Source organism: Sesamum indicum, linkage group LG9 (assembly GCF_026168435.1).
Source record: "Sesamum indicum cultivar Baizhima isolate 11 linkage group LG9, ASM2616843v1, whole genome shotgun sequence".
NCBI classification, from domain to species: Eukaryota; Viridiplantae; Streptophyta; class Magnoliopsida; order Lamiales; family Pedaliaceae; genus Sesamum; species Sesamum indicum.
This window is the reverse complement of record NC_142665.1, coordinates 17,011,749-17,032,335: the sequence shown is the minus strand read 5'-3', so window position 1 is coordinate 17,032,335 and position 20,587 is coordinate 17,011,749. Positions and strand designations below refer to the sequence as shown.

At 28.5% G+C, this 20,587-nt stretch overlaps 1 protein-coding gene across 3 annotated transcripts; it reads right to left on the bottom strand.

Moving 5' to 3' along the window:
- LOC105178269 (serine carboxypeptidase-like 13) lies at positions 1-12,116 on the bottom strand. Of its 3 annotated transcripts, none has more exons than XM_011101715.3 (15): positions 11,886-12,116; positions 11,654-11,799; positions 11,150-11,226; positions 6,832-6,954; positions 6,370-6,472; positions 6,243-6,280; positions 5,649-5,750; positions 4,506-4,592; positions 4,265-4,417; positions 3,517-3,588; positions 3,322-3,440; positions 3,086-3,199; positions 2,937-2,991; positions 2,471-2,554; positions 1-1,194 (listed from the first exon to the last, which is right to left on the bottom strand). In XM_011101715.3, the coding sequence occupies exons 1-14, from the start codon at positions 12,014-12,016 to the stop codon at positions 2,471-2,473; spliced, it is 1,404 nt and encodes a 467-aa protein (XP_011100017.1). In that variant the 5' UTR covers positions 12,017-12,116; the 3' UTR covers positions 1-1,194. The 3 variants fall into 3 exon arrangements, with proteins under 3 accessions (XP_011100017.1, XP_088741039.1, XP_088741040.1); XM_088884913.1 differs by having other exon boundaries at positions 1-1,144; XM_088884914.1 differs by lacking the exon at positions 1-1,194 and having other exon boundaries at positions 2,461-2,693; positions 2,852-2,991.
- Positions 12,117-20,587: the final 8,471 nt, after the last annotated feature.

Here is a 20,587-nt window from a genome sequence, read left to right as displayed (position 1 = left end):
TTCAAAGTAATGTCTCAACTTCTTAATGGCATAAAACAACTCCAAGCATGCTTTTCCAAATGGGTGAGTTCTTCAACTCATTTTTAGTCAAAGTCCTACTCAAATAGTATAGAGTTTTTTCTTTCCCTTCTTCGTTCTCTTGTGTCATGAGTGCCCATATGGACTGTTCTTGTGTTGCTACATATAGTATGAGCGGCTTTTCAGGAGTCGGAGCTCCTAAGACTGACGAATTTAGCAAATATTATTTTATGCTCTCAAAAGTGTTTTGACATCCTTCATCCCACTAGAAAGGGGCATCTTTCTTCATGAGGTGGTTGAATGATTGGTATCTTCCGGTGAGGTTTGATATGAATCTTCTTATTAATGCAAGATTGCATTGTAAACTTCGCAACTCCTTCAAATTTCTTGGTTGTGGCATTTTTCAAATGACGTCTACTTTTGCAGGATTGACTTCAATGCCAAGGTGGCGAACAATGAAGCCGAGGAATTTTTTAGACATGTCACCAAAGGCACACTTGAGAGGATTCATCTTTGTGTTGTACTTCCTCAAACGGTCGAATACTACTTGGAGGTTTGCCAAGTGTTCTTCTCTCTTTTTGGTTTTAACCACAAGATCATCTACATAGCATTCCACCTTCTTATGTAATATATCATCAAAGATGCTATGCATAGCACATTGGTACGTAGCCCCTATGTTCTTCAATCCTAAGAGCATTACCTTGTAGCAGTAGATTCCTTTAGGGGTGCGAAAGGCCGTGCACTCTTCGTCTTTGGGCAACATTCTAATTTGGTTGTACCCGGAGGAGCCATCATGAAAGATAATGCTTCATATCCGATAGTCGCATCAACCATGAAAGATACATGTTTACTTCTGTCTCAATGCAAGAGATGAGGTCTGGAAGAAAAATCTTTGCAACTGCTTTATATGATACGCTCCATGTTATATGCCAAGGTGGTGAATAGCGACTTTTGGTTCTAAACCCGACATCTCCTTGTATGTCCATGCGAAGACGTCTCTATACAACTTAAAATCTTGCAGTATTACTCTTATTCTTCTGGGCTCAGGAGTGTACTGATGAATATAGGGCGTGGCTCTTCAATTGTACCAAGATTCAACTCCTTGAGTACATCCCGAGTTTTTAAGCTGTGAGGGACCATTTTCGATTTCATCTTCAGAAATGTCCGAGTCAAAACCTTCAACAATACTGACGTGGTTGGAGCCGATGATGATTTCTATCACTTCTTCATTTAAATTATCACTTGACTCGTGTGGTCTTCTAGCCGACAATGATTCCTATCTCTTCTTCATTTAAATATCAAACTATTTCATGATTTGATATTTATTCTATGTTATATTTTATTTTATTTTATTTGGATATGTGTTTAAATGTTATTCATAATAGCATTCACTTTAAATTTTATTGTGCCCTAGTAATTTATTTTTTTAATAAATGTTTAAGACCAAAGAAAATTAATTAAGTGGGTTAAAATATTATTTGTTTATTTATCTTTTAGTTAGATATATTATTCATCTTCTAAATAGCTTAAGGAATTAAAAATATTGAATATTTTTCATCTTGGATGGAATTAAATATTATAGTTAATCCCTTAAGTTTTTGTTTAGAATGATTTTAGTTCCTCAAGTTCATTTTTTGACTTTAACATCTCTAAACTTTAACTTTTGTCTCAAATTTGAAAAATAATGTACAAAAACTCCAAAAAGCATAAAAATGTATGAAGATGTTTTTTTGTGTTGGCTTGTGTAGTTAGTATTGCTTTACCTCTATAATATTATGATAAATAACAAAAGTATGAGAAAGTACGATCTAAAAAATAATTGTCGAATTTTAAAATTAAAATAAAATCATTTAGTTGGAAGTTCTTCATATTAATTTTCAAAAGCACTTCTAATTAATTAGATTGATTTTGCTTAAAATCTCATGATATAAATTTATTTTTGTTTTAAATTTTTTAAGTTTATATTAGTATTTTATATATTATCCAGACGCTATTTCATTGTAAATTTTACCGTGCCGTAGTAAATTAATTTTTTTTAAAGTATTTAAAAGTCTCTTCTAACAAATTAATCGTGTTACAAATATTATTTTTATATTCATATTTTGTAATGGACATATTTATTATTGTCTAAGTAGTTTACCGGTATTCAGACTATTAAATACTCTGTTTAATAGTATTTTATTCTTTTATAACTAATTCTTATTTATTACAAAAAAGATTACTTAAGTAAGAATACGAGTATCTTTTCACAATGGAGAACAAACAATTACGATTCACACTTTTATATATAGTATAGATATATTTTTATTTATACATTTAAATTATTATTTATAGTGTAACAATGTTATTAAACTAGTACAACTCACGTGTGACGCACGTGCTTATCACTAGCATTCTTTAAATATCTCGAAGCCATGCGCAACTAAGAATAAATGAACGATGTTCAAAATACCTATAGTGGATATAAAGATAACCAGCTTTTGATCATGGCAAGACACTGTTTGGGCTTGTACTCTGGAGCTGTATGCCCTGCACCCTGCAAATACACACACCATCGACCGCCACACATCCATTTATCTCAATATTTAACGATTTGGGTGAATAGTAATTTATCCCCAAATGATATTGAAAATGAGCACATTATCCCCCTATAAAAAAATATAGTAATTTACCCTTCTATACTTTTTAAAATGAAGCAATTTACCTCCTTATACAGGGAGATAAATTGCTTTATTTTAAAAATCATAGGGGGGTAACTTATTATATTTTATAAAATATAGAGAGATAAATCGCTATTTATTTTTTATAAGGGAGTAATTTGTTCATTAGCAATATCATAAGGGTGTTGCTTGCATTTTTCCCTTAACGATTCCAATTCATAGGGAATTGAAAGTAAACAGTTCACATTTTGTTCTTGCCTTTACTGTGGCAAAAGTGAGTTCTGCTTGATTGTTCTTGTATTTCATTGTGTATCTGCATGCAAACCATAAAATTAACATAATTACTTCATTTGTTGGATTGACTTTGCATGAGTTTTCTAGAGGGGAATCGAGAACTGAAAACTAACCCTGCAACTTGACCGTCGACAGTCCAAGGCCTCCAATCCTCGTCGAGGGTCAGATTTAAATCGCGTATCCATTTCAAAGTGCTCATGTAAGGTATAATCATGTCGTGATCACCGCTGAAAATAAAGAGGTAACATACACATAATTAAAAAAATTGCATTATTACAGCAAAATACAAATTGATTGAAATTTTTTGAGCCATGGATATAGTTTAGGAAGTAGGTATTTATTTGATCACCTGTATGCCAAGGCTTGAAAGCCTTTGTCACTGAGAAGTTGATGATGTTTGAAAACACTTAATACATCTTGTTCATAGGATAAGCTCCTACTGCATCTTTTCCAATCACTTATTGTTCCCTGAATTTGCGTTAATACATTCATAATGTGGACAAAATGGAGGAAGACATACGAACTTGTCTGTTTGTTCATCTACCTGTCTGATTTGAAGAGCTTCTTGGACAGTTTCATTGTTTGCCCAGACATAAGAGGAGGCATAATTATAGTTCTGCAAACAAGAACACTTTTGCTTAGGAAAACCCAGTACTGGCAATAATATCTAACGTCTAGTGGCAAATAATATATTATATCATAAGAATAATTATACTCCCCTCTCCTAAGATATGGTATAATTATACGTATTATTTTCTATGGTTTGAAAAATTATATTTAGTACACTTGAGATTTACTTCCTTGTAACAAATAAGTCCTTCTGGTAGTCAAAATTTGGCTAATTTGCTGATATTAACAAAAAATGGGATAAAAAACTATATTTACCTTTGATTAACTTATTATGATTTACTCTATGTCAAATAAACCTTTTTATGAGAAAATTACCCCTTTTTATGTGATCAGGGGGTATATTTTCATTGTTATAAAGGTAGTCTAGTCGGAAAAAGTTTATTTGACCTATAATAAATGAGTAATAAGTCATTCAAAGATAAATATCAATTTTCATTCAGTTTTTTTGTTAATAACAACAAATACAATGAATTTTGGCTAAAGACGAAGGGAACCATTTGTTAGATAAAAGCAAACTTACTGGGTAATAAATGTAATTTTTAAAATTATACGAAATCTACTTTTAATTATACCAAATCTCAAGGGAGAAAAAATGTGATTAACCCTATATCATGTGTTGAGGGGGCATGGCAAAATATGTTAGACGAAAGAGCAAAAATTACACGACACCATGGTTTCTCTTGTTTGGACAAGGAAAGGAGGTCAACTGGATCATCTTCTAGGAATAGTTGGGGCGACCGAGAAACGCTAGGTCTTGGTGACATGAGTTTGCACTTCGGCTCCAGAATGTGCCCGCCATTGACACGGCTCGTACACTGCATCCGTTTATGCATGAGAAGGATCCGTGCATACATAAACATGCTAAACGGAAAAAAATGACAGCACAAGAAAATGCAACATTACCTCATTGACAAGTCGAAGAGCGTAAAGGCATCCTATGTTATCTGGATCAGGACTCACATACTCTCCATTACAGTTGCTTTTTGCTAGCTGAAAAATTGTCAAGATACTCGTTATTTTATTTCATATTATCTAATTAATACGAAAGGCTTAAAGGCAATTTTCGTCCCCTAACTTCAGGTCATTCTCGTTTTAGTCCCCTAAGTTAATAGGGTTCCATTTTGGTCCCATAAAACTGGAAAAATCTCAATTTTGGTACAAATTTGGTCGGAAAATTGAGTCACTCGCCGAAAAAAGTCACATGCCAGGCATGTGACCTTTTAAATTGGGGCTTGCATTGTGATTGGCTGAAAAAGATGATGTGGTGAAAACATGGCCTGAAGTTAAGGGACTAAAACGAGAATGGCCTGAAGTTAGGGGACGAAAATTGCCTTTAAGCCTTTTAGAATGGCCAATCACAATGCAAGCCCCAATCAACCTTAGAGTTTGGGGACCATACGGTGAATGCTGATGATGTTCCAAAACCAGCTAACATGAATTTCATGAAATCAAGATAATCACTTTGACTTCAAATATAATCCATATTTTTGCTGGAAAATTCTTCTCTAAATTAAGTTTGGTCGAACCAAATTAATTATGAAGTAAATGTATCACACTTGCTATGTGATTGTTCATTTTTCCTAAACTGTACACCATTCACAAGACAAGTGTATTGCACTTACCATATAATTAATTCAGATTTAGCCAAACTAAGTCCTGACTAGAATTTTCCATTTTTGCTTCCATGTTTGAATTGTTAGTGCTTTCTCAAACAACTTTCTTTTTCCCAAGATATTCATGAAAAGGAAAAGATAATTATATTTACAACCTCTTATTTATGGTTCATTTATGCAAATAATCACAATTTTTTTGCTTAATTGCATAAATCATCCCTGGCAGTCAAAAGTAGGGATAGTTTGTGTAATGTTGTTGACTTTTCTAAAGGATGTATATATAATTTTTCAAAAGATAGGAATGATTTGTGTAAATGATGCTGACATTGTTTACAAATATACGTAACTTTTAATGATGCAAAAATAATTTATGTAAATATTTTATAGGTCAGGGAGTGTAGATGATAATTATCTTAAAAGTAAATAAAACTACCTCAAAATATTCATCTGAAACGAGCGCCATCCTATGAGCATAAGGAAGCTTCTCGTTGTCATCCTTATTTGCATCTGTCCTTGAATTCCCGACAATGTACCCCTGTTTCAATTCCTCAATATTCTTATTGATGTGGTCGAAGTTTTAAAATTTTCGATTTTATCCTTTAGCAAAAAAACCTCGACCACATCACTTATCTTCAATGAGACACTCACAAGACAATCTCCCTGTGTTAAAACTGACTGATGACGATTGCCCACTACAAAAAGATTAAGTTTTCGCTATACTATAAATCACCATAGTTTAGAAACTATGGTAAATCAAGACTACGATTAAATAAAATCAAAGCAAAAATTCAAAATTTTACCATGATGAATCAATGTTCACCATGATTTTTAACCGTAGCCAAAGCATTCACCACACTTGCAGAAACAACTGCTAATAACCATTCAGAAGGCGTGTTTCGTTCGTATTTGACACTGTCTTTTTCTTTTGGTTATAGTAATTATCCGTACCAAAAAATCATATTTTTTTTAGTTGGCTCAGGTTAGACCGAGTCGAATTCAAGCTAAAACTTATAGAATTTCAACTTACTTGGAGTAATATCCGTGGCTCAAATCTAGCTTCATTACCTGGAGAATCAGCACTAATTTCAACTCAATCCCGACAAGGAATAATTCAACACAATTCGTTACCAAGAGTTCATTGTCTTAAACACCACCTTTCGCTATTTCCAGAGCTACCATGGGAACGATTTTGCCTCCATAAGAGTCACCGGCAACATACAGATGATTTTTCACAAACTCTGGGTGATTCGACAACCACTGGATTATTCCAATAGACAGAATTAGCTTCAAATAATTGCTTCAGCTTTCAAGGGTTAATCCAATTTACCTCTCTATGATATTGTAAATGAGCAATTTAACCCCGTATAAAAAAATAATAGTGATTTACCCCCTTTATATTTTAAAGTAAACTTCATTTAGAAAAACATATGGGGTTAATTACTTCATTTTAAAAGATATTGGGATGTGAATTGCTATTTTTTTTTATAACGGAATAATTTACTCATTTACAATTTCAGAAGAGGCTGCTTGCATATTTTTGTATTAATTGGAAGTAAAATGAAAACAGGGGAAAAGAGCATAGATGGATGATAGTTACGTTGTTCCGAGCTCCTCACCTTCCTCATAAACGAGTAATTATGTTCGACGGATTTAGTGTCGGAGGTATTATAGGCTTCTGTAGTAGTGGCGTAGGAGAATCCAGTTCCGACAGGGGAGTCTATGAATATAATGTTAGCAACCTGTAGGAAAACCATAAATGGAAAAGTTATGGTAGAGTGATTGTACTCCGAAAATTCTAACGTAGAGGGGGTTTGGTCGAATTTGAATAAATTATATAACAAATATAATACATTTATTATGTTTTTGGTGTACATTTTAGAAAAAATGATGAATCACATTACAAGTATATCACTCTGTGATTGGCTAGTTCACACAACAAGAAAATATGGTATTGGTGACACACTATTAAGTGATAATTCTAAAGTTATCACTAATTGATATCTATATTATAAATAAAAGTATGAATCTCTCATGTACTTGTTCCCATTGTGAAAAGACGTTTATATCCTTAAATAATCTTTTAAAGAATAAATAAAAAAACCTAGAGGATGAAATTTTATAAAAAGAAAGACTATTTAAAAGTCCTAAATCCTAATGCCTCTAAAGTACTTGGACATTGATGGTAAAATATATCCAACTAAAAAAAATAAATAGATAAATACGTGATTAATTTGTTAGAAAATATTTTTACATATTAATATTAAAAATATCAATTTATTAGGCACATTACAATTTAAAATGTATAGGATTAGAAAATAATATATAAAATACTAATATAAACTTCAAATACTAAATATATATATATATATATGAAACAAATAAATATCATGAAATTTTAAATAAAAATATCAATCTTATTAAATTACTTTTGAAAGGTTTAAAATGGGTGACTTCTAATTAATTACTTTCATAAAAAATTGCATTTTTGGTCCCATATATTGGGATCTTTTTCAATTTACCCTATTTGTTACGATTTTCTCATGTTGCATCCAGTAAGTTAAAAGTTTTCTCAATTTTAGTTCTCATATGTATTTTTAGTCCAATAATTAATAGAGTTATTAGCATTTTGGTACAATTCTCATTAATTGTTTGGAGCCTTTTTCAATTAGTTTTATTTGTTATAATTTTATCACATTACATTCCATAAGATGAAAACTTTTTCAATGGTACGTTAGCATTTTTCATACATTTTTTATTAATATTGGAGCCTTTTTCACTTTAGTCCTATTTGTTACAATTGTATCACATTGCATCCCATAAATCTAAAACTTTCTGAATATTAAGTTGGGATTTTTCGTTAATTATTGGACAGAAATACACGTGAGGACTAATATTGAAAAAAATATCATCTTATGGGATGTAATTTTTTCAAAAAATCGTAACAAATAGAACTTACTGAAAAGGGCTCTAATATATGTGATCAAAATTACTGTTTTCCATGATTTAATTTTAATATAAATAATAGAAATTTATTTTAAGATTGTACTACTTTTAATTTTTATCATAATATACTACAGGTAGAATAATATTAATGAGTGCAACATATGGTTAAATGTACAATAGTTATAAAAACTCTTGAGCATTTATATATATATGTGAGGATATAACTGCATCAATATTATGTCATAATAATGTTTCACACAATATATTTGCACTACTACAAAGTTTTGCTCATTATTATTAAAATATGTTAGTTTTCAACGTCTCAAAAGAAAATAAATAACTCAAAAATAAAAATATAATAGAATCCGTCAATGAGAAAGAGCATAATATGAAATGACTATTTTACCCTTGGAAGGTAATTCCAATCACAATATATAACGAGGAGTGTTGTGCACAAGAAAATCCTAACTTAAATTGAATTTGGTCAAACATGAAATACTTATGTGGTAAATGTGATACATTTGTAATGTGATTGATGTACAATTTAAGAAGAGTAATCAAATACATATCAAATTAATATACACATTTATTGTATGATCTATTGTATTTGACCGAACTCGATTTAATTGCTTTTTTATTGTACATATATATAAATTTGAGTTCTTAAATATGAACAAATCATTATTCTATGAAGCTAACTTCCCTTGTTTGAAATGACACTAACTCCGAGTTGACAACTTAATAAACACTAAACTAATTATTTTTTTCTCAATTATAATATGGTCAGAACCATTAATTTGAGACAAAACTAAATTTTAGGGATGCTAATGTCAAAAACTGAACTTGGTGAACTAAAGTGGTTTTAAATGAAAACTTAAGGGATCAACTATAATATTTAATTATAACACAAAAAAATGTATGATATTTCTAATTCCTCTAAACTATATAGAAAAATATTAATGATATATCTATACTATTATAAAAGAAAACCCTTTGATCGTATCAATTTTTTATTGCCCCAATTTACCCTTTAATCCATTCTATTTTTTCATAAAAGAATTGTCCGTAATAGTAATTTAAATATTTTTTAGTTATTTTATAATTAAACTTTTTTCCTTCAACCACTACTCCATATCTCAACCCACTGCTACCCCATGTTTCCCCCTCACCTTCTTCATATATATACATATATAACTCATAAATTTTCATATTTTTAATAAACTCATAAGTTATAATTTATTTTTTTGTCTCTCAACTCCTCCTACATTTATTTCTTATCACATATTTCTTTCTTTCTTTTCAACTTAAACTACGTTGATATCTTTTCACAATTTTTTTTTTTAATCCCATACTATGATTCTTTTTATATCCTCGTAGAGACCGTGCACAATAATGACTACTCTAACTAAAAGATAAATAGGCAAATAATATTGTAACATGCTTAATTTGCTAGGAAAAATCTTAAATATTTATAAAAAATAAGTTACTAGGGTACAATCAAATTTAAAATAAATAGCATATTAGTAACCTATCAATATTAATCCAAACTTCAAAAATAAAATTATAATATAGAATAAATACCCTCAATTTTACTAAATTTAAATCACTTCTCTTTGCACTAATTGATTTTATTTAATATTAATATTAAATAATTACTTTTTAGATGGTAATTTTTTTCAATAATATAACGGACGTATCATTTTAACAATATTAATAAGTGCAACTTATGATTAAATATAAACTAGAGAAAAAATTTTGACTATTTATTCCTATTATGAGAAACATTCATATCCTTACTGGGGTATATTGTTAATTGTTTATTAATGAGAATTCTTGTAAACATAATCCAAGGCCTAAAATTATAGAATTTGTATGGTAAATTTTTTAAGTTAAATAAGAACTACATTGTATGATGAAAGACAATAAACTTGCTTAATAAAAACATATAAAACTGCTAAAATTTGGTTTGTCTCAAAATTTCACAAAATTTGATTTAAAAGTAGGCCTAAACCCTAATATTTGTATGGTAAATTTTATAAGCTAAATGAACACAACATGTTAGGGTGATAAATAAATTGCTTTAATAAAAATGCGTAAAACTGCTAAATTTCGACTGTCAGAGAATTCTTCGAAACTTGACCCAAAAATAGGCCTAAATCCTGCCGTTTGTATTATTAATTTTTTAAATTAAATAATAACTACATGTTAGGATGAAGAGAAAATTGAGGTTTGACTAATTATTTTTGTTTTACTATGGAATTTTTTAATATTATTAATTTTATTTTTATATTAATGAATTTGATACAAGATAATGAAATTTAATCATTAGTGAACATGAAATACAAAATTTTAATTCTGTGGAATATCTTTTATTTAATTTTACCAATTAAATTTAGAAATTAAATTACAAATAATAGAAATAAATAATTTTCTTATCAATTAAAATTATTATCAATTTATTTGAAAAATATAATTATATAATACTAATGTTTCGAAACATAAATGATATCACAAACTTTATATTTTTATTACTAACTATAAGTAATAGATATATTTACCTCTAAAAATATATTTGTATACATGCATCACACGTCATGCTTTCTAGTAATATATATTAGGTGATAATAATTTTTATCTTGTCACTATATAATTATTAGTGATAAAAAATGTATGAAAAGTTGTTACTAAATACAATTAGTGATACATCTTAGTAACAATTTAGTTGTCACTAGATCGTAGCTATACATTAGTCACTAATTGTATTTAGTGACAACTTAATGCACATTCTTTTGTCATGGATTCATGTTAATAACAATTTTTACAAATAATAGTAATTATTAAAATCATAAAATTTCTTATTGTGACAAAAAGAAACTGTATTATCATTAAATATATATATAATTAGTGATAATATTAAAATTATCACTTAATTGTTTTTGTCAGTAATTTTATATTATAAGAGCTGATTTGAATAAGAATTTTGGTACCAACCTTTGTCCATGAATACGGATTTGTAATGAAAGAAGGAAAGCTTCCATCAAAAGCTTCAAGATCAAAAGCTAATGGACCTACATCCAAAATCAGGGCAGAATTTCTGCTGAAAAATCTCGTACTTAATCAAAATACAAGTAACTGTTGCCTCTTCCAAGACCCATTGAAGCAAATTGAAACAAGAAGAAGAAGAATATGGGAAATCCCAAAGAATGGAAAATTCTAATCCTGGGTTTGGTTGAACTTAAACCAATTGTATGCCACGTGCAATGGACTTATAGTATGATTGGTATACAATTTAAGAAAAGCGACCGATCACATCGCAAGTATATCAGTCTCGTTCTGTGATTGGTTCGATTCGGTCGCACTGATACTCATAAAATTTTCCAAAAAATGAGAAATTCTGACACAAATTGGATTTCATCGGACCTGAATCAATTATAAGACAAATACAATATATTTGCGGTGTGATTGGTATTAAATTTTAAAAAAGAAAAAACCCACCAATCTCGTAAACCAGCGCGGAAAAACCGGTGCAACCCGGTCCCCCTGTGAGCCATAGTATCAGAGGGTCTGTTTGCGGGTCGTTTTCTGATTCAATGAAATAGTAAAACAGCTGCACTTCATCTTCTTCTCCCACGCCAATATATCTGATATTTCATGCAACACTTAAGTTAATAATAAGTTAAATATACAAAACCCACAACATGTAAATATATGTATGTATATTACTGACCCGGTTTCGAGTTTGAAGGGCAGGGTTCCATGAAATCCGGGCAGGGTATTGATGATGGATTGTGAAGAGGCAGTAGCGTTGATAAGGAGAAGCAAAGAGAGAAGCAAATGGAAGGAAGAGTAGTATTTCATCCTCCCTACTCTCTTTCTTCTTACTTAGTTTCTCTGGCAACGGATAAGCTACGTCAAAGGCGTGAGTGACTGCCGACCTCCTCGCCTCACTTGCCTCTATATATAATCGTAGTTCCAAAATGAAGTATTTATTTTAAGGTTAATTGAAATTACGGACAAAATACTTTTTTCAGTCCCATAAAAAAAGAGCTGAATTTATTTTAGTGCCACAATTATGGCAAGTGACTCTTTTAGTTTTATAAAACTCATAATCACATATTTTTAATCCCAAAAAGTCATGTCGGTTGTGATTTCAGGACTAAAAAGACATTTGGGATTAAAAATATACTGTAATTTTGAAACTAAAAATGCCCAAAATCACAATTTTTTTTTTGGACTAAAAGGACGTGATTTTTGAGTTTCATGAGACGAAAAGCGTTACCTGCCATAATTATGGTATAAAAAAAATTCTGCCGTTATTATTTTATGGGACTAAAAAAATATTTTGTACTTGAAACTACATTCCCTTTGAAATAATATATATATGAAGTGAGGGTAACATCATTACGTTTTTCTCCTTTATAAGTATAAAATTATTGCATGGAAATGTTAAATGAAGAATAAAAATTGAAATTTTATATAACTTTTTTATTACAATCAATATTTTTTTATCCAAATCCAATCATCCTCCCTTTCTAAATCATTATTATAGGTTGGGTTTTAATATTCATAGCACATTAATTACCTCCCTTAAATATTAAAATCTTAAAAAAAAATTCAGCTGACTTTTACTTTTTAAGTTCAAAAAGTTCTTTTTATTCTTACAAAAATTGCTTTGTAAAAAAACAATAAAGAAAAATTTTAAAATGCGAAAATCACTATTTGTCTAATTTTAATTTTACTTGTTTATCGAGCTCTTTTTATTTTGTATCCTAAAGTGCTTGTAGCTCATTTTATTTTAATTTTACTTATTTATCAAAATCAAGTTAAAAATAAATTTATACATGCATAAAATTACCACATTAATATAATTATCATATGTATGAATATATATATATTATAAATATATATCAATTCTATATTTTTATTAATTGATATTTGTTTAAATAAATATATAAATATATATACATGTATCAAGTTATTTTTAATTTGATTTTACAAACAAGTGAAACTAAAAAATGAGCTCCAAGTATTTTAGGATTACTAAAATGAAAAGAGCTTGATGAATAATTTTATACGTGTATATACAATTAACTTTCATAATTTTAAAATACTTGGAGCTTATTTTATTTTAATTTCACTTGCTTGTAAAACTAAATTAAAAATAAACTGATACATACGTATATATTTATATATTTACTAAAACAAATATACCATTAATAAAACCAAAAGAGCTGATGAACTAAAAAAATATTGAACTAATATATTAATTATGTATAAATGTGGTATTTTATATATGTATAAATTTATCTTTAAGCTGGTTTGACAAGCAAATAAAACTAAAATAAAATGAGTCATCGGTACTTTAGAATTAGACGAATAGTAATTTTCACATTTTAAAATTTTTCTTTATTGTTTTTTTACAAAGCAATTTTGTAACAGTAAAATGGACTTTTCGAACTTAAAAAGTAAAAGTCAGGATTTTGTTTTTAAGGTTTTAATATTTTAGAGGGGTAATTGATATGGGGTGGATACTTCAGGGGTGGTAACTGTTTATTTAACCCTTATAAATTTATGTCTTACTATTAGTTTAATTAAGGACATTTTTTTTAATAATATTTCATAAATTGATATAAATAAATAAAATTAATAAAATAAAGAGATAATTATATCCCTTCTTCTAGAAGCTCAAATTAATCTTTTTATGATCAAATTACCTTTATACGTCTTCACATGTTAATACATGTGATAAAGTATATCTTCACCGTTATAACGATAGTTTAATTAGAAAAAAGTTATTTGACTGCAATAATATTTATTTGACTCTATATCAAGTTCTATTCAATTTTGGTTCTAATTCATTATAAAAATTTCAATTTTAGGATAATATTTTTTAATTTGTCAAAATTTTGGTCTCACCATCAAATAATTGACGGAATACGTTAATTGGTGTTAAAGAGGCACATGCCTCCACATGATGCGTATTTAAGGGAAAATATATACTAGGCTTGACAAAAAAGAGAAAAAAAATAGAAATTAGGGTTACTCCACCATTTTTTCTCTTCCAATCCAAATCCAATTTCAATTTCAATTTCTTAAAAAATAACGTCATTCGACTTCTATAATCGGAAGACCCACCAATATGCACATGGACGAAAAAATCTTCAAAATGAGAAAGAAGGTGAATTTCTTGCACAAAATGGAAAAAGATGTGGCCGAAATGAAGAAGAAGAGGAAAAATCATTCAACTTTGGGTCACGAAGACTCAATTTATAGTAATAATCTCTTTTTCTTCGCTTCTTCGATGGGAATTTGAAAAAAAAAAACAAAGATTTAATTTGGATGGATATTTGTGGAGCAATTTCGCAGAAGAAAGACTTTGGGGAAGAAATTAGAGCTGAAAAAAGTAAGATTTTTTCTCAAATACGCATTCAGTGGTACTATGAGGGGTGTGTGCCTCTTTTAACTACAATTAGCGTATTCCATCAATCATCCTGAAATTGAAAATTTTACAATAAATGGGATCAACATTAAATAGAATCTAATATATAGGACCAAAAATTCAATTTTCACACGTTTTTTTTTTCATTGTATTACTCTGAAACAAGTACCACCACTAGGGTTGATTCCCTTCTTGCCTATCCCCATTCCACATGGATCCCGAGAGGATCCTACCAAAGTATTTTATAAAGGAACATTTTTCCTCCGTAACAATTGATTGCAAAAGATAAATTTGAGCTCGTAACGAGTGGTATTAAAACACAATCTAAAAGAAAATCGATATGTAAGTGTCCAATAATAAGACCCTCTTAAGGAGGAACTTATATGCACAAGACGTGCACGAATTGGATGGACAAAAATGTCACGAATTCCTTATTTTATATGAGGCCCGTATCAAAGTGATTCATAATATCAATTGATAATGAAAATTCATATTTATTCATAATATAAAATAATATTTTTTATCTTTAACATAACATGAGAAAAATGTCAGATTCATATAAAGAAGAGAAGTACGTCACGGAACTTGAACATAATTTTAGCACGCATCCTCACTATTCTTAGAATTTTACAGAATATTGACAAAATTGATGGTAGACACAATAGACAAAAACAAAGACGTCATCCACTCATCTTCTTTGATTTGGACAACATTAAAAGTAATAGGTAATATTTGTACAAGAAAATATTAGCAATTTGAGGGCGTTTGGTTGTGTTTTCATTTTTATTTTCAGTTTTTAACAATTGAAAATGTATAAAAATATTTTATTGGTTTTTGTGCGAAAATTGAGAATATGTTTGGATTAGTTATTTTCAAATATAGGTATATAGGTGTGAGAATGTTGAATATATGTATATGTATTTTTGATGTGATAGATGACCAAATTGATTGAATATGTGAAATTATAAAATAATCAAAGTGATTGCCATTTGAAACAATTTTAATTGATTTGAAACAAGAAAAAATATGCTGACAAAATAAGACAAATATGACAAATGTGACCTATAATTTCAAATAGGAATGCATTCTCAATGAAAATGGTTTGACCAAACAAAATCCCAACTACCGAAATAGTGAAAAGTGAAAAAAAATCTCATTGAAAACACAACCAAATAGGCTCTGATTTCGTACTTATTGTACCAAAAATTCGAAATAATATCTTTTTAAGTTAATTTTAAGCAATTGCTATATCTCAAAAGGGTGAAATATACCTCAATTATTCCAATTGTAAGCCGAGAAAAGTCGCCGTAGAACCACGCTGAGAAGACCTGAGTTATAATTATTCGATGCTTAAATCAGCTCGTAAGAATATCAAGATAGCAAAAATTGTATTTGCTACATGGAATATGGCTATTTGTAGGGTTTCTTGAATTTTACGATTTTGTATGAACCAATATACTAAAATGATCAGACAGACACAATGAGTTCAAACATAATAGGATTTGACATATATCGGTGCTGGATCGTAAAGACCTTGAATTGGTTAAGGGGATTTAGAGTTTGTTTTAAAAATTATAAATATTCTGAGAAAAAATCTTATGGCGACCTTCATACAATAACCCTACATCCATATTTATACATATCCAATGCATTTTTATTTTTAAAATAAAGTATCCAATGAACTAAAAAAAACTTTTATTTTTATTTGTTTTTTTGGTTGAATTGATGATCCTTCACACATTTATCCTTTTCCAAAGACAAGAAAACTTAATGGTGCACGAATTTACACTTCTATCCTTGATAGTATGCAAGTATACTTACGGCATACGTTAGTTTATAGGATTATAAGTGATAAAAATGGATATATTATCATGCAAATATTCTAATATATTAAATGATATAATATGTTATATTTGAACTAAAAAATTAATGAAACTAAAAATTCAAAATTATAGAACTATATATATGTGAACTTTTAGAGTTTCACTGTAACCAAAAAAAAAAAGAAATAGTTTTAGTAAATATATCCATTGAACTCTTGGAAAGTAAAATATCAAGTCTAGTCCATTCCTGCAATTTCTACCATACGTAGAGAGTGGATTACAAATCAATTTAATATTTAATTATAATTAATTGTTATGATTAAAAATAAAATAATTATAATAAATAGTTATTGATCATGACTATGTGACGGTTGTTGGTCATGGTATCTGCGAAGGTAGCTAAAATATTTGCCGTGACAAATATTTTTACCATATTTCTTAGCCATATGAAAAATAAGTTTTTTTTGGTGGAAAATCTATCATAGTGTTTAGATTTGTATTTTGAGTGTTTTGGAGATAGAGAGAGAAAAATAAAGATAAGTAAGTGTATGTTCAAGATATATGCATAATGTTTGGTTCTGTTTTTAACTTATTTTTGCGTATTTTGTGGAGAGAGAGAAAAACAAAGATAAATAAAAATAAGTTAAAGATAGTGTGTATGTTTGGATTTATTTTTTGAGATAATATAAAATAAGTATTGTATGTTTGATGTTGGGTAGTAGGGAGACAAAAAGTACTGTTCATTGTCAAATCATGTCTCTTTTATATATATTTATATATATGTATAAAAATATATATAATTTATTTAGTTGTGAGTAAATTAAAATAAATATTATTTTTTAATTATATATGTATGGAAATGAAAAAATAATAATTTATGTAAATACACTTTTATAAATAATCAAATGCACTCTAGTAATGGATTAACAATATTTTTTGTTTGACGTTCTGTTCGAGGTGATAAATTTTTAAATACATTATTCAAATAATGTAATATATGAATTAACCGCGTAGAATTTTTTATATTATTTTGTATTTTTTTAAATTTTTAATTATTCCAATGATGTAGAACATATTACGTACAAAATATTAAGTAGTTAAAATAAAATGTATTTGTATTTAAAAATCAACGTCTGCAAAATGAGGAAAGAGAAATTTCAGAGTTTGTAAATAAAGAAAGAGAAATTTCAGTACCTAATCTGTGATTTTGACCCCCACTTACTGTTACAAAATAGCTAGAAATGAGACAAAAATGGGCAAAATATTGAATGCCAAACATGGCTTCAGTTTTGAGATGGCCCAAAACCGAAGCCAAACATAACGATGATATGTTTCAATTTGTGTTTTGAGTTAATTTCAAATATTTTAAAATAAGTGGTGTAGGTTTGATGTTGCGATTGGGAGACAAAAATCACTTTTATTATCAAATTATATTTCTTTTATATATATTTTCATATTAAATATGTATATATATAATATATTATATGTTTAATGTTGTAGTTTTGGAAAACAAAATTACTATTTATTATCAAATCATGTCTTTTTTATATTATACATATAAGTGTATATATATATTATATACAGAAAGTTGAAAAATAAAGAACACATCGATAAGTTGTAAAAATACAAAAATAAATATTTGGTATGTTTTATCTTGTCTCGAAAAATGTGAAAACATGAATCCAGACATAGTGTATGTTTTGGCATCAGTTTATTTAACCGTGATCAATAAAAATTATTTGTCGCGATTTTTAATTTATAACTATTAAAATTGTAGCCCGTAGTTATTTTTTTCTGGTGGTATTATACCTTGGGGAACGTGAATTTATTAAGAAATAATAAGATAAGTAATATATAAAATTTGGGAAAAAGAAGTCGAGTAAATTTATTGAATATTAATTCATTTTCAGGGAGTTGCGTATAGTCAAGTTTCAAAATATACTCGACGAGTTGAGAAGACAATTCTTACGGCTATGGCCCGGAATGTGACAGAGATGCCAATTATGGACATAAAGGCTGTGTTTGGATTCATATCTTCGCATTTTTCAAGACAAGATAAAACACATTCAATGTTTGTTTTTGTATTTTTACACCTTATTTGCGTTTTTTTTTTTCAACTTTCTATATAATATATATATATATACATAATATAAAACAGACATGATTTGACAATAAACAGTCATTTTTGTCTCCCAAAAATACAATATTAAATAAAAAATATTTATATATATACATATTTATATATAAAAATATTGGATTTGAAAATGAACAGTGATTTTTGTCTCCCAAATTTCAACATCAAATCTACACCACTTATTTTAAAATATTTTAAATAACTCCAAAACATAAATCTAAACATATTATCTATTTTCAACAGACACTTACTTATTTCTATTTTTCTCTCTCTATTTTCAAAACACAAAATAAAAACAACTAAAATACAAATTCAAACGTAATGGAAGTATCCTCGGGGCGTCCAACTCAAAAAACTAAGCGCTAAAGTTAGCAATATGCTGCATTTGAAAAATATAAAAACAATTCAGATTTGTTTTTTTGTTAGAAATTAATGTTGTTATATATGTTGTATTGTTGTTATTTAAGAAAGGACCTAATGAGAACTTTTCAAAAAATTGGTTTTGAAGAAATCTTTACGCTATGTTTGTTTTCATTTTTAAATTATTTTTAGGACAAGTTAAAACATATTCAATATTTATCATTATTCAGAAATATTTTATCTAGGTGTTTTAAACTGTTTTAGTATAAATACATACATATATATACACACATACATATATATAAATATATATAAAAAAATATGATTTGACTATAATTTGACAATAAATAGTAATTTTTGTCACCCAAAACACAATTAAACATACAATATTTATTTAAATTATTTTCAAAAACAAATTCAGACATACATATTATCTCTAACACACACTTATTTATCTTTGTTTTTCTCTTTCTATCTCCACAAAACACAATAAAACACTCAAAAAACCAATCCAAATATTATACTAATTTTTTGGGATTACATTTTGCTGTTTTGAATTGATTAAAATTGGTGGTTTGTCTGGTTTGAATCAGTCAAGTTAGATTTGTGACATTTGATATGAAATCTTGTCCTATGTATGGGGCATAGTAGTAAAATGACAATTAGTCTTTAAACTTGTTATTACTTAATAAACATGAAATTGAAACATTGATGCAGAATATCCCAAAATATTTGTAACAAGTAAATGAATTACTAACACTAGAAAATAAAATTACTATTGAATACAATATTAATAGTTATGGGTTAGAAACTGTAGTAAATAACTATTATTAATTATAGTTAAATAAAAATGATGCAAAGAACTGACGTCTTGACTATGAAAAAATTACGCACTATAGTTAAAGGTCATGGTAAAAATATGTGTAACAACTTTTAGACATGATAAATATTTTAGCCACCCTTTCAAAACCAACGCTAACAATCGTTACATCAAAGTGATCAATGATCATTCGTTGTAGTTATTTATTATTAATTATGGTTAAATGTTACATTCCTTATAGCTTAAATAGTCATTTTTCTAATTAATCACCATTGCAATCATGAATTAATAGGGAAAATTGCGATTTACCACTCTATGATATCTCTGACATAGGATAAGAAAGTTGGTGGACTCAAAGAGTTTAGAAATAGATGATTTGGGCGACTTTCCAGCTTGTGATTCTTGTCTAAAAGGAAATGACCAAGAAGTCCTTTGTAGGACAAAGCAGATTTGCCAGTGATCTGTTGGATTTGATCCATTTAGATGTCTGCGGGCCACTTAACACTCAAATTAGAGGTGGGTTCACTTACTCCATAATCTTTACCAATGATCACTCACGGTATGATTATGTTTACTTGATAAAATGTAACTCTGAGGCTTTTGAAAAGTTCAAAAAATTCAGACTTAAAGTAAAGAACCAAACTGGCAGCAAGATCAAAACCCTTCAATCAGATCTAGGTAGTTAGAACTTGAGTAGAGAGTTCTCGAACTATCTAGATAAGAATGGGATTCTCTCTTAGTGGACTCCTCTTGGAACGCCACAATTGAATGTTTCTGAAAGGAGAAATCGAACCCTGTTACACAAATCGAAAAGGTAAAATTTCGTGATTACATTTCCGTCACTCTATGTTAC